General features: G+C 38.5%; 1 protein-coding gene across 5 annotated transcripts in view; it reads right to left on the bottom strand.

Moving 5' to 3' along the window:
* The window catches only part of TENM2 (teneurin transmembrane protein 2), a 1,092,434-nt gene that overhangs the window by 210,570 nt on the left and 862,085 nt on the right, over nucleotides 1-19,779 (bottom strand). For all 5 annotated transcript variants that reach the window (XM_040078601.2, XM_058422512.1, XM_040078602.2 and 2 more), the window contains one exon: nucleotides 8,984-9,193. In XM_040078601.2, the coding sequence (XP_039934535.1) occupies nucleotides 8,984-9,193 (210 nt within the window). The remainder of the gene's footprint in view (nucleotides 1-8,983; nucleotides 9,194-19,779) is intronic.

Here is a 19,779-nt window from a genome sequence, read left to right as displayed (position 1 = left end):
GTGCATTAGACAGAAAGGAGCCATTGTACAGGAGCGACGTGTGAGGCAATACCTTGGTGGGGCGAGGCAGGGCTCCAAGGGGAGGGGAATGACAAATAGCATCCTACATGGATGGAAAAGGTCACTGCCATAAAAGCAACCTGGGGAAATGGGAGCAAGTGAAGCGTTGCTACAGACTGAAAGAAAACAAAATCCAAACAAACGGAACAGAGCAAGAGACAAAATTTCCTTCACATATCAATGTGACAGACTGAGCTGTGGAATCATTTTGGGAGCTGACAAAATGGAACAAAGTTCCCTCAATGCCTTGATGTGAATCAATCTGAAAATTAAGCATTTACTCAGGCCAGTAATTAACTTCTACGAACATTTAAAGTCCTTGACTTTCTGTGTAACGATCTGTCAGGAACATAAATTATGCATATTTGCAACGTAACGAAAAAAGGCAATGTTTGGTTGATTTGCTTCCATGAGAAAGAAAATCACCCCTCATTTGTAGTTTTAGTCTGTGATGGTTTCAGACATTGTGGGAATTACAAACTCCACAGGAAGTGGATCAGTTCAAGACTTGCACTGGAGCTCCTGACTCCTTGGGGAGTTGCAGTGTCAGCTGTGCACAGCCACACCAGGGCAGGGACGGGGTGAGCAAAGAGCATCACCTGAGAGCCCCATCAAACACCACGCTCAAAGCAGCCTGTCTGAGCATCTGCTGCTTCTCCCAGGAGAAGTTTGTGTAACCCTACACCAAAATAAAACAGTTGTTTAGAGGAGGAACCACAGATTTTTATTACATTCCCATTTTAACAGTGTCTGCACAAGGTAGCTGAAGTTGGGACTGTAGAAAAGACAAAATCCTGGTCTGCAAAAGCGTTCAGCAGCAGAAGATGCAGTGATGCAGGCACAGGAGACCTCCTTACAATATGGCTTATGCATTTGAAGAGCTGGGTTAAAAAGTAACAGGGAAGGATATTTTGCTTGGCTGAGCTCTGTTTTCAGCAGAGGGTTCACCAATCAAGCTGTATGTGCAAACCCTTTTAGGGCATGCGCTCCCGGAGGGCAACAAGGCTGTGGCAGGGGAACAGAAAGGGAAAAATATTCAGAGTAAAATGACAGAATCCAGATTTCTTTCTGTTTATGCTGAAGGGATGTTGCAGACATGCATGGGAGAACTGCCAGGCAAAGAGTCAGCCATTAATAGGGCAAGAAAAAAAACAGCCCTGAGAATAATTAGTAACCGCTGATCAATTGCTCCAGTGATGCGCTGAAGTTTCCCATCTCCTATACTTCTTAAAATAAGACTGAGTATCGTCTGAAGGAAAAAGTCCTAATTTTGATTGATTTCATCATGCTTTATATGAGGACAAACTCAAGTTTCTAGAGATGCTAATGTGATAAATAGATGACATATATTTACAGTTTGCCTGATAAGGTGCTAGTATTTATAATCATATTAGAAACAGGTATAAAAACTGTAAATCCATTAATGTAATTTTATAACTAGGAGTAATAATTAAGCACTAGATAAATGTGCAATTTATCATTTAAATAAACCAGAAGTGTATGGCATATCAAAATCAGAAAATCCATAAGACAAGATATTGACTCAGATGAAACATGTCTCCTTACTTTCAGGTGTTTGTAATGGCTCTTATTTGGATTTATAGGGAGAAAGAAGGAAGTTATTAAACTTTCTGCTATTACAAAACCAACCAAGCCATCCACAGAACCTTCTGTATACAAATATTGCAAAATATTTTGGAAAAAATGATACCCTAAATTTTAGATTCCCTACTTTGTAGCCCATGAAGTGCAAATACTTTGCATATGCTCAACTCCTCACTTTCAATCAGCTACCAAACTGTGTTGGTAGGCAGCTAAAAACATGAAATGTTTTCTAAATTTTGTCTTTCCACATAAACAGCAGTGCTATCCACTGTGGAAGTTGTCAGGACTGTGCCAATGCCAATGAAAGGGAGATGCTGTTCAGAAGATAAAAAAAACTCTGTATCAAAAGAGAGAATTACTAGAAAGCCTGAAAAGTTCTTCCCACACAGCGTGACTTACAGCAGAGACCGTTAGCAAGAACGGTTTTAGCCTTTTCCACACACAAACAAAAAACACACAAGCAGCATCTGGACTCAGCATATGAAAGAAAGAGAAGAAAAAAAAAATATATATATTCTGCTTTTAATTGCAGTATCCTCAGTGCCTTTCAGTTTTCAAGCGAGGTACCAAGTCTAGGCACTGATTTTCTTGGTGCAATGACACAGAGCAACAATATCGAGCCTTTAAGTTCCAAAAGCTTCCCAAAGTTTCCCAGTTATTGGTGATGTCTAAGTAGCTGCCATGAGACAGAATAAGCACTGATAATAAAAAAGGGCCTGGCTGGCCACAGCCACTGAGCTGTGTCGCAGCCATCAGAGATGCTGTCAGAAATCAGCAATACCCAGAGGAATGGAAACCTGGGAAATGGAACCTGTGCTGCAGCTGCTTTGCTGGGGGGGCTTTTACTGCTACAGGGGTTCCCAGTTCAACACATTTACAAACCTTAAGCAATCAAAAACAGTTAAGAAAACCCAGCTTTACAACTCTCCGACCCGTGGTGAGCTTAAAAAAACCCTGTAAACAACAGAATTCAAGTCTGTTCTACATTCCATAGCTTTTTATAATTCATTATCATTTTTATTACCATAGAACCTTCTGTTTGAGATTTGATTGTTGTTATTATGAATTCATAAATTAATAAACAGAATGTTTCTGCAATATCTTAATATCTAGAATCACGTCTTCTGGCTGAAATTCAGACATCGGCAGGCATCATCAACACAGGATACAGAGATTAGCAACAGCAATAATATCAGTAATAGTTGCAGCAACATGGAGCTGACACCTTAGAAAAAGTCCACCCTTTGGTTTCAGTGAGAAAACATTGTTCAAGCTGTTGCCTCCATTTCTAATTCCAGCTCTAAGCTCTAAAACTAGACTTAGTGTTCAGGAGATGCAACAGAATGAGAATGTAATTGGTCATTAAGGATTTAGAGAATTTAAGTATTAGAAACAAATTTGGAAAAAGATTATTTATTTAAAGGCCTTGCTGCTACATCCACTCTTCAAACAATACACGCACAAAGACACTCTTGCCTACAACCTCAAAGCTAGGGCAGGCTCCATAGCAGAAGCCAACACATAATTTACTTTTAATTTGGAAGCAGAAAAGAAAATTACCAATCTACCACCCTTTTCCTGCATTGCTGTAAAACAACATCAGAAGAAAGTTCTTTATGGCATTTCTTTGTGAATATATTGAGTATATATTCACAGCAGCCTTTCTCAGGAGAATTGTATACACAATGCTGTAATGCGGGGCTGCCTTTTGGAGACAGTTCTAGGAGAGAATAGGAAATAATTTAGAAACCCCAAACCTGGAGCCTTAACTGATTTTCACTGTTGCTGCTTTAAGCATATATTGACAAATTTTACAATGTACCATTCTAAAAGAGGTTCTGAAAGATGCTGCTGAAATCTTAAATCATATACAGGAGTTAGGACAAGAAAGTGATGGTGGAGGAGGCCAAGATTTTCCTTCTGATGATTGTTCCTCCCTAGCTGATGTCAGAAGTGAAGCACAGAGATCAAACAAAACAAAACCAAAAGTAAACAAACACAAGTACAAACAACAAGCAGCAGAGTAAAACAACAACCTCTCTGCTGGCCCCAGCTGCAATATTGATAAGGGGAGAAAGATTTCAATTTCTTTGCTCCCTCGCTGCTGCTCTTCCCTCATTACCTACTGAGCTATCCAAACTCTTTTATTTACTCTCTTAAGTAAATCAAAGGCAATTGTGCATGAGGATTAAAAAAAAAAAAAAAAAGCTATGGATTCTTGATTTTTGTGGCTACCAATGTATTTTCTGTCCTGTGGATTGATAGGTACAGAAAACTGAGGTCTCCATTCAGTATTACGCTTAATCATCTGAAGGGATGTAATTATTTTTCTTTAGGATTCATTTATTTCTTAAAGATGACAATACTTCTGCATTTTAGTTTCCATTATAGAGTAGAAACTGGAAATACTTCTTTATTTGATGCCAGATTGTAAGAGGACCATAAAGCAAACACTTCCAAGCACTCTCAGCAGAAGATCTAAAATAAGTCCTCCAGCCACAGTGCATTAACAAAAGTTCTGGCTTCTTTCAGAAAAGATTTTTACAAACTGGATTAAACTGCATGGATGTGGTGGTAATTACACATTAATAATAATGAAATTCTATAGACAGGGAGTACCTGTGGAACACAGCAGATCCGTCTAGATATTTATACTGAATATAATGAATATTGATATTTTGCATGATATTTCCACACAGCAGGCTCAAAAGAAAAAGGAGTCTGATTCTTTATTTCAGCTAACTGACAACGTTAAAGAACAACAATAATTTCCTTCAAGCCAACCTGTTCCTCTTTTCTTCTCTCCTTGCTGCCAAAAACTGCTTGTGAAAAAAACCCAAAGCAAACCCTGTCTTATAAGCAGTGTCCAAACTCTTCCATGAGCAGATATTGTTACATTGAGCCAAATGGTTTGCTATCATTGCTTCTGAGCCAAAAAGACACATTAACACCAAAAAAACCAGGTATCATCCCCCTTCCAGTTCAACTTCAGCAAGTTCTTGGGAATCATGACAATATCTAAAGCACAGTTTGGATTTTCCCCCAAATCAAAATACTCCAGAGATCCTTCTGCTTCTACTTTCTCACTGTTAGAGTGGTTGAAGCTGATGAATGTGTCCAGTTATGGACCCATTATATGAAAACCTTATGTGTGAGTAGGTCTATGCTGTGTCTTTTACTCAGATTGAAAAATGAACAAACAGACAAACTGTCTTTGTGCTGTGAGTTCAAAATTTGGTTTAATAGCAGTAAATCCCCACTAGTAAAGGCAAAGGTGCAAACAACAAAAACCCTTCTCTTTCTTCCACATAAGGTTGAAAACCAGCCTCTTATATTGTACTTTTACTGAAGCCATTAAAATGGCATTTCAACAAGCTGAATCACCATATATTACAAGAAAAAAAATACAAAACACATATGAGAAGGAGAAATAAACCTATTCCTACTGTTAGCTGTAAGAAACCATCTCAGGAAATGGTATGGCAGGATCTGACCTTCTTTTAAAAGGGAAAAAAAAAAATCCACTAACTTTTCATGGGTAAAAGGTCTCCTTTCCTTCTACAATGTTTGTGTTTTTCAAAATACTATCAGCAGGTGCACCAGATTTCAAAAAACTCTTGTCCTTCATCACATATAATTGTGCTGCATATTATATTAAGAAATACAAGCAGAGGAATGTAAGTGATGGGAGTTCAATTAAAACCAGCATAATATCCTGTTGCATAGAAAATGATTCTGCAACTGAAACAAGTTCTAATGAGAGAAAAAAGGAATACATTTTCACATATTTTTAATTACACAGAACTTCCTCAAACATGATTTTTAATAATATATTCCATTAGGTTAACATCATATTTAAAGAAAGTGCATTTTCTGATTTCATTTCAAGTCTGATTTTGAGCAATTATTGTGTCATTGTTCTGCAGTAGAAAGGTTGAATTCATTTACTGTGTGGTTATGATTGATGTCGCTTCTCCAAATGATAAACCAATCACCCCGATGATGTAATGTCATTTTAACAGTGCTATAATCACATTGCTCTCAAACTGGGAGTTCTGATGAGTTCTAACAAAGATTTATTGTAGATTAAAGGCCTTCATAATATCAACAATAGATTGCTCATTTGATAGAATATTTGATTAGGTAATTTTTTCAGACAAACGTTTTTTTCCATATATATTAAGCATGGCTCTTGTGAAGGGCACAGGGCAACACACGTGGATGAGTGGCTCCTCATAGCCAAAAAGTTTCATCTTAAACCCATTGAGAGCCACCCTGTACGTACAGGACTTGAAGCAAGAGAAGAGCCCAATCAGACAAACAAGAGGAAACCTCTGTAGCATAATTAGTAGAAGACATTGGCAAACTTTTCACATTCAGCATGTACTTTGAAGACTAGGAGAGAAATATTTAAAGTAGAAGCTAGAAAATGCTAGCAAAAGTTTATGAATGATTGAAGATTATCTGGGATCTAAGCCTTACACATAAGCATCTACAAATCTTCCTTTTTAACCCAAGCCCAAATTTAAGCAAAATATTTACATTTAATTACTGTCTCTCAAATGTCTGGATCTATGTTGCTAAGATTCCAAAGGAACTAAAAATATATGTATTTAAAAAAAAATAAAAAGAAAAATAAAGAAAAATAACCACAACCAGAGGTTTTTTGATCAACCTTTTCTTGCCATGTAGATGGTAAAAGCCACTCTGAAAATCTTTCAAGGATAATGATAAGCCACAAAAAGTAGTTACTTTCTCCAGTTTAATGTATAAGTCATAATCTGTTGTATTTTCTTATAAACTCTATAGATATTGTGAGAACTAAGGAAAAAAAGTGACACCATTAGGAAATGCTCATTATTTTCCAGAGGATGCATTAAGTCCAGAAGAGCTCATGATACACAAGACTCTGCAGTGATCAAGCAATTATGCATATGTGTAGGGTAAAAAATATGAAAGTATTGTACACTGCAACTTATACCCTGAAAATAAAAGTTCTTATATATTATACGACTGTTTATTAAAGAAATAAATGGGATGTGTGGGGGGGAAGAAAGTGTTAAAATGTAGAATGAACGAAGCAAAGCCAATCAGAGGATGCCAAAAAGGTTCCTTGGGTCAGCCCATGGTAACAACTGTGAAACACAAAGCTTTTAAGGATACAAAGAAACAGTGATTATGATTTAAAATGAAGCATAAAGAGCTCTTCCATCAAATTTTCTGATGTTGTTTTACTGCCACTTCCTTTATTTGGCTTCCTAAGAAAAGCCATGCTGGTTCCCTCAGTCCCAGCAGTGGCTGTAATTACCAAGTACTCAAGTACCCACCTAGACTCTTTTTTTAGGTCACATTCCCTGACCTTGATTTTCTTCTCCTTATTTCATCCCTCTCCCATTTACTTTTCCTATTTCCCTTTAAAATCTCATCAACTGCTTGTTCCACCACACCCTTTCGGCAGTGTTCTCTCACTGTTCCTTCCTTCAGCTGTGAACATTCCCGTTCCTGAGCTCGGAGACGAGGCAAGCATTCCTCCCTGCACACTGGTAATGATCCATCACCAACCCAGGGAGCAGAGCTGCTTTTTCCATGAATAACCCTTTACATTTCTCCACAAGCTGATCTCGTTCTTAGCACCCTGCCTTCACCCGCTTTCCTACCCCACCATCTTCTCTGAGCATTTAAATGTCCTGTGGAAATTCATTGGGGAGCTCCAGCTTCTGCTCACCGTCTTCCAAATAACTGCTCACCATGCAGGAACCTTCCCTCGTTCCCTGTACTAGGTGAAATGCTTCCTTGAGAGCATTTTGGGACAGATCTTGCTGAGGCTCTTTTGAAAACACAAAGACCCTTGAGTTGGCTGCATCACCCTTGCTCAGAAATGGCTGAGCCCTGCAAAAACCTCCTGAATGTTTCTAAGGCAGGAAACCACAGTGACTCCAAGATAAATCACACCCCCTTCCTGACCCCTTCCCATTGCCACGGCTCCCGCAGCGTTGCCCGTTACAGATTTTTGAGGCCTGCAGCTCCCAGATCACCCTGAATCTCTCAAACCCCCTCAAATGTGGCATCATATTTTCCATAACAATACACTCGAGGAGCAAGGAAGCACACTCAGTTTCTGAATTACGATTTATTTGTGCAGCTGTATTTTAGCACACCGGAGCAGGGTTGATGGAAGGAGCCCCAGGAGGTGCCCAGGCCAGTGTCCTGCCAAGCCAAGGCAGCCCTGAGGTCAGAGCAAGTAGCTCAGCATTTCAGCCAACGTGTTCTCAAAAAGCTCCAAGGACAGAGGCTGGACAGGCTCCCAGGGCCACCGGCTCTAACCCAATGCTTAGGGAAAAATTTATCCCTGATATCCACTCTAAATGTTCTGTTTCAGATTCTGCTCCCTGCTGACCCCCGAGTCCCTGCTGAAGAGGGGTGTTCAGGTGTGCTGTGTGCACCCCAGAACCTCCAGTGCTGCTCAGAGCTGCCTTGTTACAGCAAAGAGACCCCTTGGGCAGACCAGAAACTGCACAGAAGCGCTAAACCTATTGTGTTCAGTTAAATGACACTCAACATATACCTATAATAAAAAAAGAGAAGGTGCTAGAATAGCTTCTTTTGATTTGTCTATATTTCTAAAGACATTGCATCTTCCCCCCTCAGTTTTTGGCTGTCAAAAGGAAAAGTCAGCACCTACTAATAAAAATTAAAATAAAATAATGAAAAGAGGAAAAAAGAAGAAAGAAAACCCTAGGCACAACAGACTCCATGACTGATAGAGCTGCAAATGTTTTAAAACAGTGGCCTGAAAGACAAGAATTAATTTGCTGAAAAATAGCAGATCTTAGTTAAACGTGACATTGTAAGTATAGAAGCAGACAGATTCAGAAACAAGAACAGACATAGACTGGCAGAGGCAACATGCATTCTTATATACAGAACCTCATCACCAAATGATAGATTAGATTAGCCCATGCAGAACAAAGAACCATTGTGTGTACATTTCTCTCCTACCAGATGCAACAAGGAGCAGGAAATCCGCTTTGAAAAATAAGTCCCTCTGATGACAAGAATTCAATAATATTTTTTACACAGTTTCTACCATACTTCAAACTAAAATCTCTCTATAGTAAAATGAAGGAACACCATATATGATGGATTGTGTTCCCAGGAATTTTCCATTAAATAAACCAGTAAGATTTTCTTTACCCCATTTCCATAGATGCTCTCAATTTTCTGCTGATGCAAGAACACATTTGCACATTAAAAAAGAACGCATAAAACTGGCACAAACACGTCACAAACAAACTCCATATGTTTGCAATTTTCTTACCACTGCTGGAAGCCTGCTGTGGCCCTGAACACGCTCTCAGCAGATATGAATTAGGAGAGAACTCCTCGTCAGGATTGGTGTCCATGATTTGATGGGACGTGTTGCTGTCTAGCAATGGCATCTGGCAGCTAACTGGTGGAGGATTATGAGAACTGGGCAGCTGAGCAGATGGGAGAAGGCTAGACGAGGATGTAGGTGGAATGGGACGACCTGGGAAAGAGGACACAGGGATCAAAGATCAGCAATGAATGTAATGAAAAAACCCCACCAGCCAAGTAATTGCCCGCTAACGTCCATGGTGATGCTCCATTACTGCCCTGCACAGCCCCTCAATCTCCGCACTGCTACCAGCCTGTTCCTTTTGTATCACATTTCCTGAAATTACATCACATCTGTAAATCTCTTAAAATAATAGTACTCCACTGATTGGTGGGTTTTTTTTTTTGTCTTTTTAACCAGAAAAATTGCTTCAGCACAGGAATCCCTCAGAGGCATGAAACAACCATAATGGCTTTCTCCAAGCTAAGATTCTTCCTAAAATTCTGTGGATCTTCCCAGATCCCACTGAGATGTCACAAGAGGGGACAGCAGGGCTGAAAAGCAATTATTCCACATTAGAGATGGGCTAAAGCTGCAATCTGGGCTGGCAGCTCTCAGTTCTGCTGTCCTTCCTCTCTCACTGCTTCCGTCACTGGAGCCATAGGAGCAGAATTTCCTGCCCAGCCAGGTTAACTCCAACCCTGGAGCCCAATCCTTAATGGGTATGAAACAATATGGCCTTGGTCCCCTAAAGCAGTGACATCAAGCCAACAGCAAAAATGTTCACACTTATGTATCCTATTCTTTTGTGAACTCCCATAACTTTACATTAATGCAATCCATAAAGGCACACAGATGAAGACAGGTTTTGAGTATTTTTTGGTGGTTTTTTTTTTTTTTTTTTTTTTTCCATTGCAAGTTTATCTAGTGCATTGAAGAAATTCTTCATGAATAATTTAAATGTAAGGAAATATGACCTTTGTGATGCTGCCAAAGTCTGTAAGGCAGAGATCTGCTACAAATGTTAAAACACAGCAAAACTACACAAAATGGTGTATCTTTATTTCCATCATTCTTAAAGAAACAGTAACAGAGAATATACACTGATTTTCTCACTAGTTATTCCTTCATTTTTTTGAATCAAAGACCCCTCACTTTATATGAATTACCCTAAGGTTTGTACCATTAAGCAAATATACGGAATCACACCTGAAATTCCAATTGGGGGGGGGGGGGAAGGCAAGAGAATGAAAAGTTACAACTCCCACATATAAATTATATTTAGGATGCAACAACCAACCAAAGACACACACAGATACTGAAAACCACCAACTTTGCATTGCCTGGTACCAGCAAATAGCATGAAGTACTTTCTTCCCTTCAAAAACTTTTGAAATAAAATAAATACCAGAACACAGGCAAGTGACTCTTATGATTATTTGTTATTATATTTTCAGCACTGGATAAATTGATAAGACTGAATGATCAAGTTATTATATGACAGAAATGGATTTAAGCTACTCCATAGTAACTCCCATCTGCAATCTTTTATGCTACAGAAAATTCAATATGCATTGAATATTTTAATTGTGGACTTGCATTTGTGAGGAAATAATTCTAATATTGAAGATAGGAATAATTACTGTTATTATTCATGATTATGCTATTCTTATGAAATACTACTACAAATATTCCAAACATTCCAGGGAAGTGATTGAGCAAGACCAGCTTCTAATTATTTCTTTGCAATGTGTTGCAAAGAAGCAGAGAGGCTGAGGTTTGACACACCCCTGACAGGAATGTGACACTCGTGCCCACTGTGTGCATTTAATTTTCACATATTCTGGCTCTGCTTCAACACTATGAAGTTGAAAGAAGCAGCTTTATAAATTCTAAATCTGCATTGACTGCATGTATCATATGGAAACATATTACTATACTATAAAACTGTTGGATGTGTGAGGGTATGAGATGAAGGAAAAAAAATCTTTTTGTGGAAACTACATATGGTATTTTAGAGCAATTTAGGTACATTTTTGCAGAATACTTTGAGAAATGAAAAAAAAAAAAAAAAAAAAAAAAAAAAAAAAAAAAAAAAACCAAAAAAAACCCACACCACCTCCTCAAACCTTAAGAATTCTTTTGTCAGGAATGCTAATGACGTTGTTACCATCATGAAATAATACAGCCCAAATCCCTGAAGAGAAGGCAAAATGTCTAACGACTACAGCTCTGTTTGTAGGTGAGAGGAGCCAGAAGGTATGAAGCTATTAAAATGTTGCATTATTTTGGTGGGAAGTTGGCTCCTGCGGAAGATCTGACCACAATCATGTGCTACTCGCAAAACAGAGACGTCTGTGAGCCACAGATCCTACTGCCAATCCATCCTCTGGTTAGGCTGCCTGATAAACAGCCAAATTTAATTCAGACTTTTCTTGTGCTTGGAACATTCTTGGTCTATAAAGTTGATTTTTTTGCATCTACTAAACATTAAACTCCCACTACAGCATCACCCTCTTTGAAGGACTCTTAACAAACATCTCCTGTCTCTGCACTCCCAGCCCCTGAAGCACGCAGGATCTCTTTGGATACCCAGCCTTTTGCAAAATTTGGTGGGAAATTAATTGAAAAATTACTGAACAGGAAGAGAAAGGCACCATTAAGCTTTCTTGCCTTAGGAAATTAATAGAAAGGGTAACTATATGCAGTAGCACAGTCAAGAGAATGGCTTGTGAAGGTCCCAAAGTGTGGGGATGCAGTTGGGCTATGAAGAGCATGATACACATAATTTATTTGTTACTATACACTCTTAAGTGAGAAATAAGGGGTTTGATTCATACTTACATGAATATCTTGGTCAAATTAGTTCAATGCAGCATTTGAAAGAACAGACTAAGCTTTGCAGGTTCTATAAACCTGAGCTCTTTGTCAGACCCATTCACGTGCCAACAGATACCTCAACAGTCGTATTTTGAAACTTCCCAGCTCTTTAAAATACTCTAAATTTCCACTGCTTCTCAATGGGATTTGCAATACCCTATAGCCTATAGAAATGCTGTGACATATGATAACATCATATTCTATTACACTGCAGTTTTCAAAAGTTTAACCATAATAGAAGTTTCTCCAATTTGTCTTCATATAGTAATATATTAAAGCTTCTCTGAATAAGTTGTTTCATCTAGGTGAGCATTGACAGAATCCCACGTAATGGATACTTATAGTGACAGCAATAATGTAACTGTGTTACGCAGTCAAAGAAACATAAACATAGTTTATGCTAGAAAGGGAACCAGGCTTAAAGCTGATATATTACATTTTCAAAAGGGAATTGTATCAGTTCTTTTCCCAATAGCGGTTCATATGTATGTTCATACTGCATATACTCACGCATGACAAAGGTTTGTACAGATACTGAATACAGCATTTGTAAGGCATTTTTTCAAAAAACAAGCAGCCAAGAAGAAAAAAAACCAAATTTCCTCTCCTCCCACCCATCTTCCTTTTTAGAGTGGAGGAAGAAATGTGGTAACTCTTCATTCAGATTTGGGCTTGCTTTGGTCTTCCTCACCACACAGCACCTCAGTCTGCAAGGGCCCTCTTACCACTTTTATCCCATTTTCCTTTTAAATCAATCTCGTATTTCTTCACCAGCCCAGGAACTTTTATGAAACCATTCCTCAATTACTGCTACATTTTAAGTTCTTAAGGCTTAAAATCTGCTGCAGGACCTACATTCATAAATCAGACCATGCTCACAGCTGGTAATGTCTCAAGCTCAGACAGGGAAGAAGAGTCCTGCTCATCTCAATCACACATTGGGAAGAGAGATACTTCAGTTGCTATTAGCCTGAAAGTCCACACCATCACCAGAAGGACAAAAAAACACAAAGGAAAAAAGACTGCCTGCAATCATTCTCAGCATGAATATACATAAACAAGAGACACAATCAAAGAAGAGATGCAAGCTGCTCATCAGTTACTGAAGGATATTTGAGATACACTTTTCATACTCTCTGTTCTTTCTCCTTTAAAGGACCTGTAGAGTTTTGTGGATAAATAAAGCCCACATGTGTGTAGAGCCTTGGCCTTTATATTACACCATGGTGCGTGACAGGAAACAGGGAACCAAAAAACCCCTGGAATTTAACAATTTTTATAAACTGAAGTATATTTGTCCACATAATCCTAGATAGGCATGCATAATATCCAAAACCATACATTATTTTAACAGGTCTAAAGATGAATCCAGACTCCTTAAATAGCTATTTTTCCATTAATTTGGACAGGAGAGAAGCTCACAACCTGTGTGTTGCCATTTCACAATCAAGTTACTCATTTCAGTAACTCCTGTCTTTAGAAAGTACCTGACCCCCAGGCGTGGTAAATGCTGATCTCTCTAAAGCTTATTGTACCTGTAATGGAATTCTCAAGGTTTTTCCATCAGCAGAATCTCTCTTCTAAGATTAGAAATGTGTAGCAAACATCTGTGTAGACTGTTCAACCCGGTGCATTTTCAGCATGAATGTCATGTACCTAAGCAGCACATCTTCATTGATAACTTACATTTATGACAGAAAATCTTCCTATATGTAGAGGCTTTTATAAACAAGATCAGCTTTCAAAACTTTAAACAACTGTTAATCTTCACAATCAAGGGGTTATGATATAACTGTTCTGTTCTTTAAGGATATCTGCCAGTCAAGCAGCCAATAAACACAAATGACCTGTAATAGCTAAATTAGTCACATATATTGCTCTCAATAAAGCCTCTTTGTTCTACAGCTCTGGCCATAAAGACCAGATACACACCAGCCAATGTCTGCTGTGCAATCCTGGGCAGGTTAGATTGCAGAAAGAAGGAAAACTTTAAGATAACTGTGTTTTTAAAAAACAGCTCTTTGGAAGATGTAGCAGCGTTCAAGTACTAATGATAAGGAAGGAACATTAATATAATGTTCAAGGAAGCTAAGGAAGCAAAGAGTGAAAGCAGGAGTTGTTTCTCCATAACTGATGGCATTAGAAACACTGTGTAAAACACTTAATTGGCAATTAAGATTTTGACATTTACTGATTGAGGCTGCTGATATTCATGTTACACCAGTACAAAGTATAGGACCCTGTGCAAAGAAATCCCATAAAATGATGTTAGTGACTTACATGATGGACAGTATCATTAATGGCAGCTGCTGCGTTGCTCATTTATACCAAAATTATACACAGAAGGCGATCTAGCAATGGAACTGGGGGATATTAACCAGAGGTGATGAAAGAGAAGGATCAGATCTCAGCCTCCTTTGCTCCCTTCCATCAGGAAAGCTGGACAGAATCAGAACAAGGGCCACAGGCAGGACCCTGTAAGAGCTCACAGCCCTCCTCCACTTAACACATTCACACTACGTTTTCAAATCAGCCTAAACTGAAGCACCTACATTGTCAGCGTTGCTAAGTTCACTTTAAAGAGTGAGAAAAGCCGGTAAATGTGTCAGGAAACAATGAGATAAGTAAGATGCACGTTTTTGCAGTATTAAGCAGGCAGTTGATGAAGGTGAAACTTCCCTGCGGTACAGCACATTCAGCAGACTCTTTCTTCTTCCCCAGAAAAATTGTCTTCTGCAGAAGGAAAAAAAAAAAAAAAAAAAAAAAAAAAAAAAAAATCTTCTCCTGATATGTATGCACAACACTGCTCACCACTGGCCTGGGCACTCTCAAACAGAATTCTATTTAATAAATTAAATATATATTGTCCTAACTGGCTCAAGGAACATAAATATTTCCTGCTTGGTGAATTAGTACAGTTAAGTGACACAGGTGGGGAGCAGCAGGGATGACTTTTGTAGCTAAACCGGCATTTGTGTTTCCACAGACCGGGGGCCAGCGGAGCCCCAGCAGGGACAGAGCAAGCTCTGCTCAGGGGAGAAAGTTCTTCCCCCTAGAGCCAAGCATCCTGTGCTGCCAGCTCCCGGGAGAGAGGCAGGACAGCAGGCAGGAGGTACCCAGGAGGCAGAAGCGATGCTCGGCCAGCTGTGCAGAGCACTCGCTAACCCCTGGCTGCACACTGTGCTTCAAGGGGGAGAGACAAAAACTAAAGTCCCAAATGAAGTATGGAAAAGAGGAAAAGGAATCTAACAGTCTGTGGTCATTTTCTTCAGCACCAAGTTGTTTCCTCTTGCCTAAACCACTGCAATTCATTTCTAAGGCAAACAGGATTCAAAAGTGCAAGGATAAAGATATAAATCAGGATTTGGGTGACAGAGCATTATCGCTGATGAAAGGTATTCCCAGCCCTCCTGAAGCTCCTATCTCCGAGAGCAAACAGGCACAAAACCGGCCAAGCTAAGAAAAAGATTTTTCACAGAGTCTATTTCACAAAAGTCAAAGGAGAAAACAAGGCCCTTCTCAAAGCCCAGACCAGTTTTCTGATGGGTTTAGGAATTTTTCTGCATCACATCAGACAGTAAGGGATGCTAAGGATGTGGCTGATACCATCACATCATACCAGGAAAAGAGAGAATGGCTCTGAGACAACTAAAAGCAAACAGTAGAAGAGATTTAGACACAGTAAGTCACCACCTGTGATTTATACAACAGTGACTCAGCAAAGGCAATTCAGTACCACAGGTAGTGTTTTTCCCACTTAACAAAATTAGTAAGTCTCAACATCTTGCTTGGTTTTCTCAACACTTGTTATGAAATATTTTTAAATTATTTATTTTACAAAAACCAAAAGAACAAACCATTGAACTGTAATCATATTTAATATATTTCTTCTCCCTCTCCTCTGAAGTAAAACCATTTACTGCACAACCAGGAATACAGTCTGAGAACTGTAGATAATAGAAAAGGGAAAGATGAAGAACCACCAGCAAGTCCTGATCTCTTTTTTTTTTATTACAGATCCATTCCAGAAGCTTGTTTAAGCTTCGTTATCTTCCTTAAACCATTTGACCTCTGTGTGTGATTAATATTTTCTGCAGTACTGCGCATGTGTAATCTTTGAATATGGTAATCACTGTACCAATGCAAGATATTATCATCACAAAAACTCTGCAGGAGAATGAGACTAACTTGGAAATCAATCACTTCTGACTTGCAGTGTTAAAGTTAAATTAATTTTTCTAAGCAATCCATCTACAAAATGTATCAGTTGTATGAAATTTGGATATTAAAAATAAGGAGACAGTCATGACTTCAGAATTATCTAAACCAATTCAGTATGTAAAGGAATAATTTGCTGCTGTCAAAAGCTAATGTCACTTAATTCTTGTCTTGTTAAATCATCTGATGCCCCTTTCTTTTTTAGTTAAACAAAGATAAATAATAAAAGCAATTTACAGCTAGAAGATGTTAGGGTTCTGCAGCTGTTCAATGTCTTCTGGGCAGATTAGATTCTGTAATGAGAAGTTACAAGCCTCATTTTATAAAAGCTGTTGCTGTCTCGGGAAAAACATCAGTGAATAAGATTAGAAAACCCTTTTCCTTCATGAACCTATTACACTTGCAGGCTGATTACTTGGCATATGTTTGATACCTTCATAGCTGGAAAACAGTAATTTGTTTCAATGATTTTTTCCCATCACTCATAAAGTCAAAATGTCTCCTCTGATATCTCCCTACCTCTGATTCAGCCAGGAAAAACAGAGACAAATCCATGGGAGCAAAACTCACACCAAGCAGAATTAATTTAACTTCCCTAAAAAAAATGTTCTACTGAACTAACTATAACTAACTGCAAATAACATTAAATTGTAAGTTATCAGCTGCCTTGTGGGATAAAAATAACATTCTAAGATTAGGAATTTATTTAGAAGAAACTTATTGGAAGATCCACAACCATATCTGAATGAACTTTATGGTAACTTAATAATATGTGCAGCTTTTAAGAATTGGGAAGAAAGAAAACTCCCTGTTTATCAATCTTATCAGGGAAACATTCATGTCAGGGAATTCCACTAACAAAGGGGTCATAATTAGGCCCTGGGTAGGTAATTAGCACACAACCTGTGAAATCTTTCCTCTCAGATCAATCTAGAAGTACTTGATTAGTTCTTTATTCAGAGTTCAGACTAAGTTGGGCTACAAACTTGTTTCCACTATCCAAACACCTTCTGTTTACCTTCACCTTATTTTAGTGAAATTCTAAATACTGTTAAACAACCACTCACACCACCTCCACTACATATCCCCCCGAATGTTGGCTTTATGTCTACTAGAGACATTTATTTCCAAGAACGTTGCAACACTTAGAGATTCAAGTGCCTGGAATCACCAATAGGTGGGATAAATAACACTATCTTGAGCAAACATGAGAAAACTCCAACCTGTAATTATTTAACAAACTCTGTGAGAGTGGTGCACAGTACAAACTGGTAGGAGTTGGATAATGATTATGGGATTTGTGTTAACTCTTTGCAGCCTATTAAAACAGCAGCTCCCTTTTCTGGAGGAAAAATGAGAAATGAAAACAAGGCTTCACATGATCCACATTGTGTAAATGGCCAAACAATTTAAACAATATGCTTGAAATCTACTCTATCATGTGCCAGTGCTATATTCTGGCTAATTCTGCTTCAGGCTATTTAAGTCTACTTTTCTTAGTTCCACCTACAGTTAAAACATGGTGTTTCTATTTGCTTTCTAAATGTGTGGTGAGCACACTTCTGAATTTGTGCTATCCCACTGCTGTGCCTCACTCTAGAGAAGTTTATATTTTAGTGCTGGGAGATAGGGACGTGCAGTCAGAACAGCAGCAGGATGATGGGAATTATTCTTCCATTATTCTTAAATTACATAATCTTGAGATTTACATTTTCCTTCCTTCAGCTGTTTTTTTTTTCTCTCAACATCCAGTCCTGCATTTCTTATTACCCCCTCATATTGACTTAGAAGGAGTTTTGGGTGCACAAGCAAACTAAAAATATGACTTTTCAGTTCTCTCTGTCGCTGGTAGAATTTTTTAAAGCACAAAAATGTATCAGAATTTAACTCCGCTCTGTCTTCCTGCACTTCAGGTAGCTATCCTTTTTCCTTAAACATTTACCAGGTGCTACAGAAGTTTGAGACTGTTGTGATATTTTACACTGAAACTATGTGTGCCCTTACAGAAGTTACCACACCTGTAATATGTCCTCCTTCCAGACTGGACAACCATCCCAGCATTTAACAGCAAAACACAGCAAAACCTCCACATCAGTCAATCCAAATTTTATTTTTGCCTTCAGCACAGCCACGGATTCTGCAGTGTTCTGAAGTCCTGAGAAGCTGCTGAACAGGGAGAAGCTCCCCAGCCAGACTGGGGGATACCAGGCTGCTGTGTTCATTCCATGCAGGATAATCCCCTGTGCTCAGGTCTAGGAATACAGCCTGAGGTTTCAAATCTAAGGGGAAGTGAAATACAATCACTTACGATAAGCTAGGTCTAACTAACCCTTTAAAATCTCCCTGATGTATTACCCTGATTTTTCTGAGTTTCTTTATTAGCCTTTTGATTTTCATAAATGGAGTCAGATCTTTTAGTTACTGTACAATATTAGAGCAGTTTTCTACCTTTCCCACAGATGTAATATAAACAAATCCTTTGTTTTTCATTCTCTGTCCTTTGTTTGCATATTTCTAACCTGAAAACAATTGTAACTGACAATTCGTCTGGCCACTGAGGCTGAGGGGTGGAAACCCCAAAAAGCCAATCTTCTGCTAGACCCACAAATGTATAAAAAGTAAAAATAAACAAAGGAGTTCTCTTCTTCTCTCAGCTCTCTCAGCTGTGAGCTGGAATCAGAAGGACCTCTGCCTTGCGAAAATCTCTTGTCTGCGTGTGACTGCTTTGTGTGTCTCGGTGACACTGATGTCTTCTGGTAGAGCTCGCTCTACCCTGGAGATGGTAAGGAATACACAAAGCACCCCAGCATGGGATTATGCACAATCTGCCAAATCACTTACAAATAAGCAGATAAAATTTTGTTCCCATCCAGTTGGAATATTTCTGTCTTTGTAAAGGTGATTTCTAGTTCAGAGTTTGGGAAGTTGACTCAAATAAAGAAGCAGCATATAAACTACAGTTTGTAGACCACACCTTAGCTGGACACTGGAATCTGCTCACTTTGCTTGCATGAAAACTGGAAAATATTTATTCTTAAGTGAGAAGGCTTATGTCAAATTTCCCTTTATGTGAAAAGATTTAGCCAAAATAAAACATGAGTGGCAGACTGCAACACAACAGTGATCAGACCATTAATTATTTTACCACTGCTGCGTATCGCCATAATTAATGGCACTCCGTGAGACCAATACAGGAAATTAAAATTTCCTTTTAATGAAAAGAAATTGCAGACATGAAAGGCCACTATATGAAAAATGGATCTTGATTCTGCAGTACTAAAATAACCTGTAACCTAATTAAAAGACATTTGGAAGCACAAAACTAGATGTGTTAAAAAGGTAAAAAAATCTTTTCATTATAGTTACAGTTAAGAGTTGCCAGAATGAAGGAATAAAGATACACGTTCTTCCCCTGCAACAAATGGGCTCTGTTCATGCCTTTTGGTAAAGCAAAAACCCCACTGCAAATCAAACAGGCTACAGAATAGCTTGAATGTACCATCCTGTATTTCAGCACAAACTGGATCTTTAAAATAATGACAGTTTCTCTCATCTTTTCAATCTTAAAGCACTTTAAAACTACAGCCCAGAAATACATGGACAGAGAGAAATTAAAGCAACTGAAGCTGAAATGTGCTACTTAGGAATCCAAAGTTTGT

Source organism: Hirundo rustica, chromosome 14 (assembly GCF_015227805.2).
Source record: "Hirundo rustica isolate bHirRus1 chromosome 14, bHirRus1.pri.v3, whole genome shotgun sequence".
Classification (NCBI taxonomy): Eukaryota; Metazoa; Chordata; class Aves; order Passeriformes; family Hirundinidae; genus Hirundo; species Hirundo rustica.
Note: the sequence above shows the minus strand (reverse complement) of the source record. Positions and strands in the feature narration are given on the sequence as shown.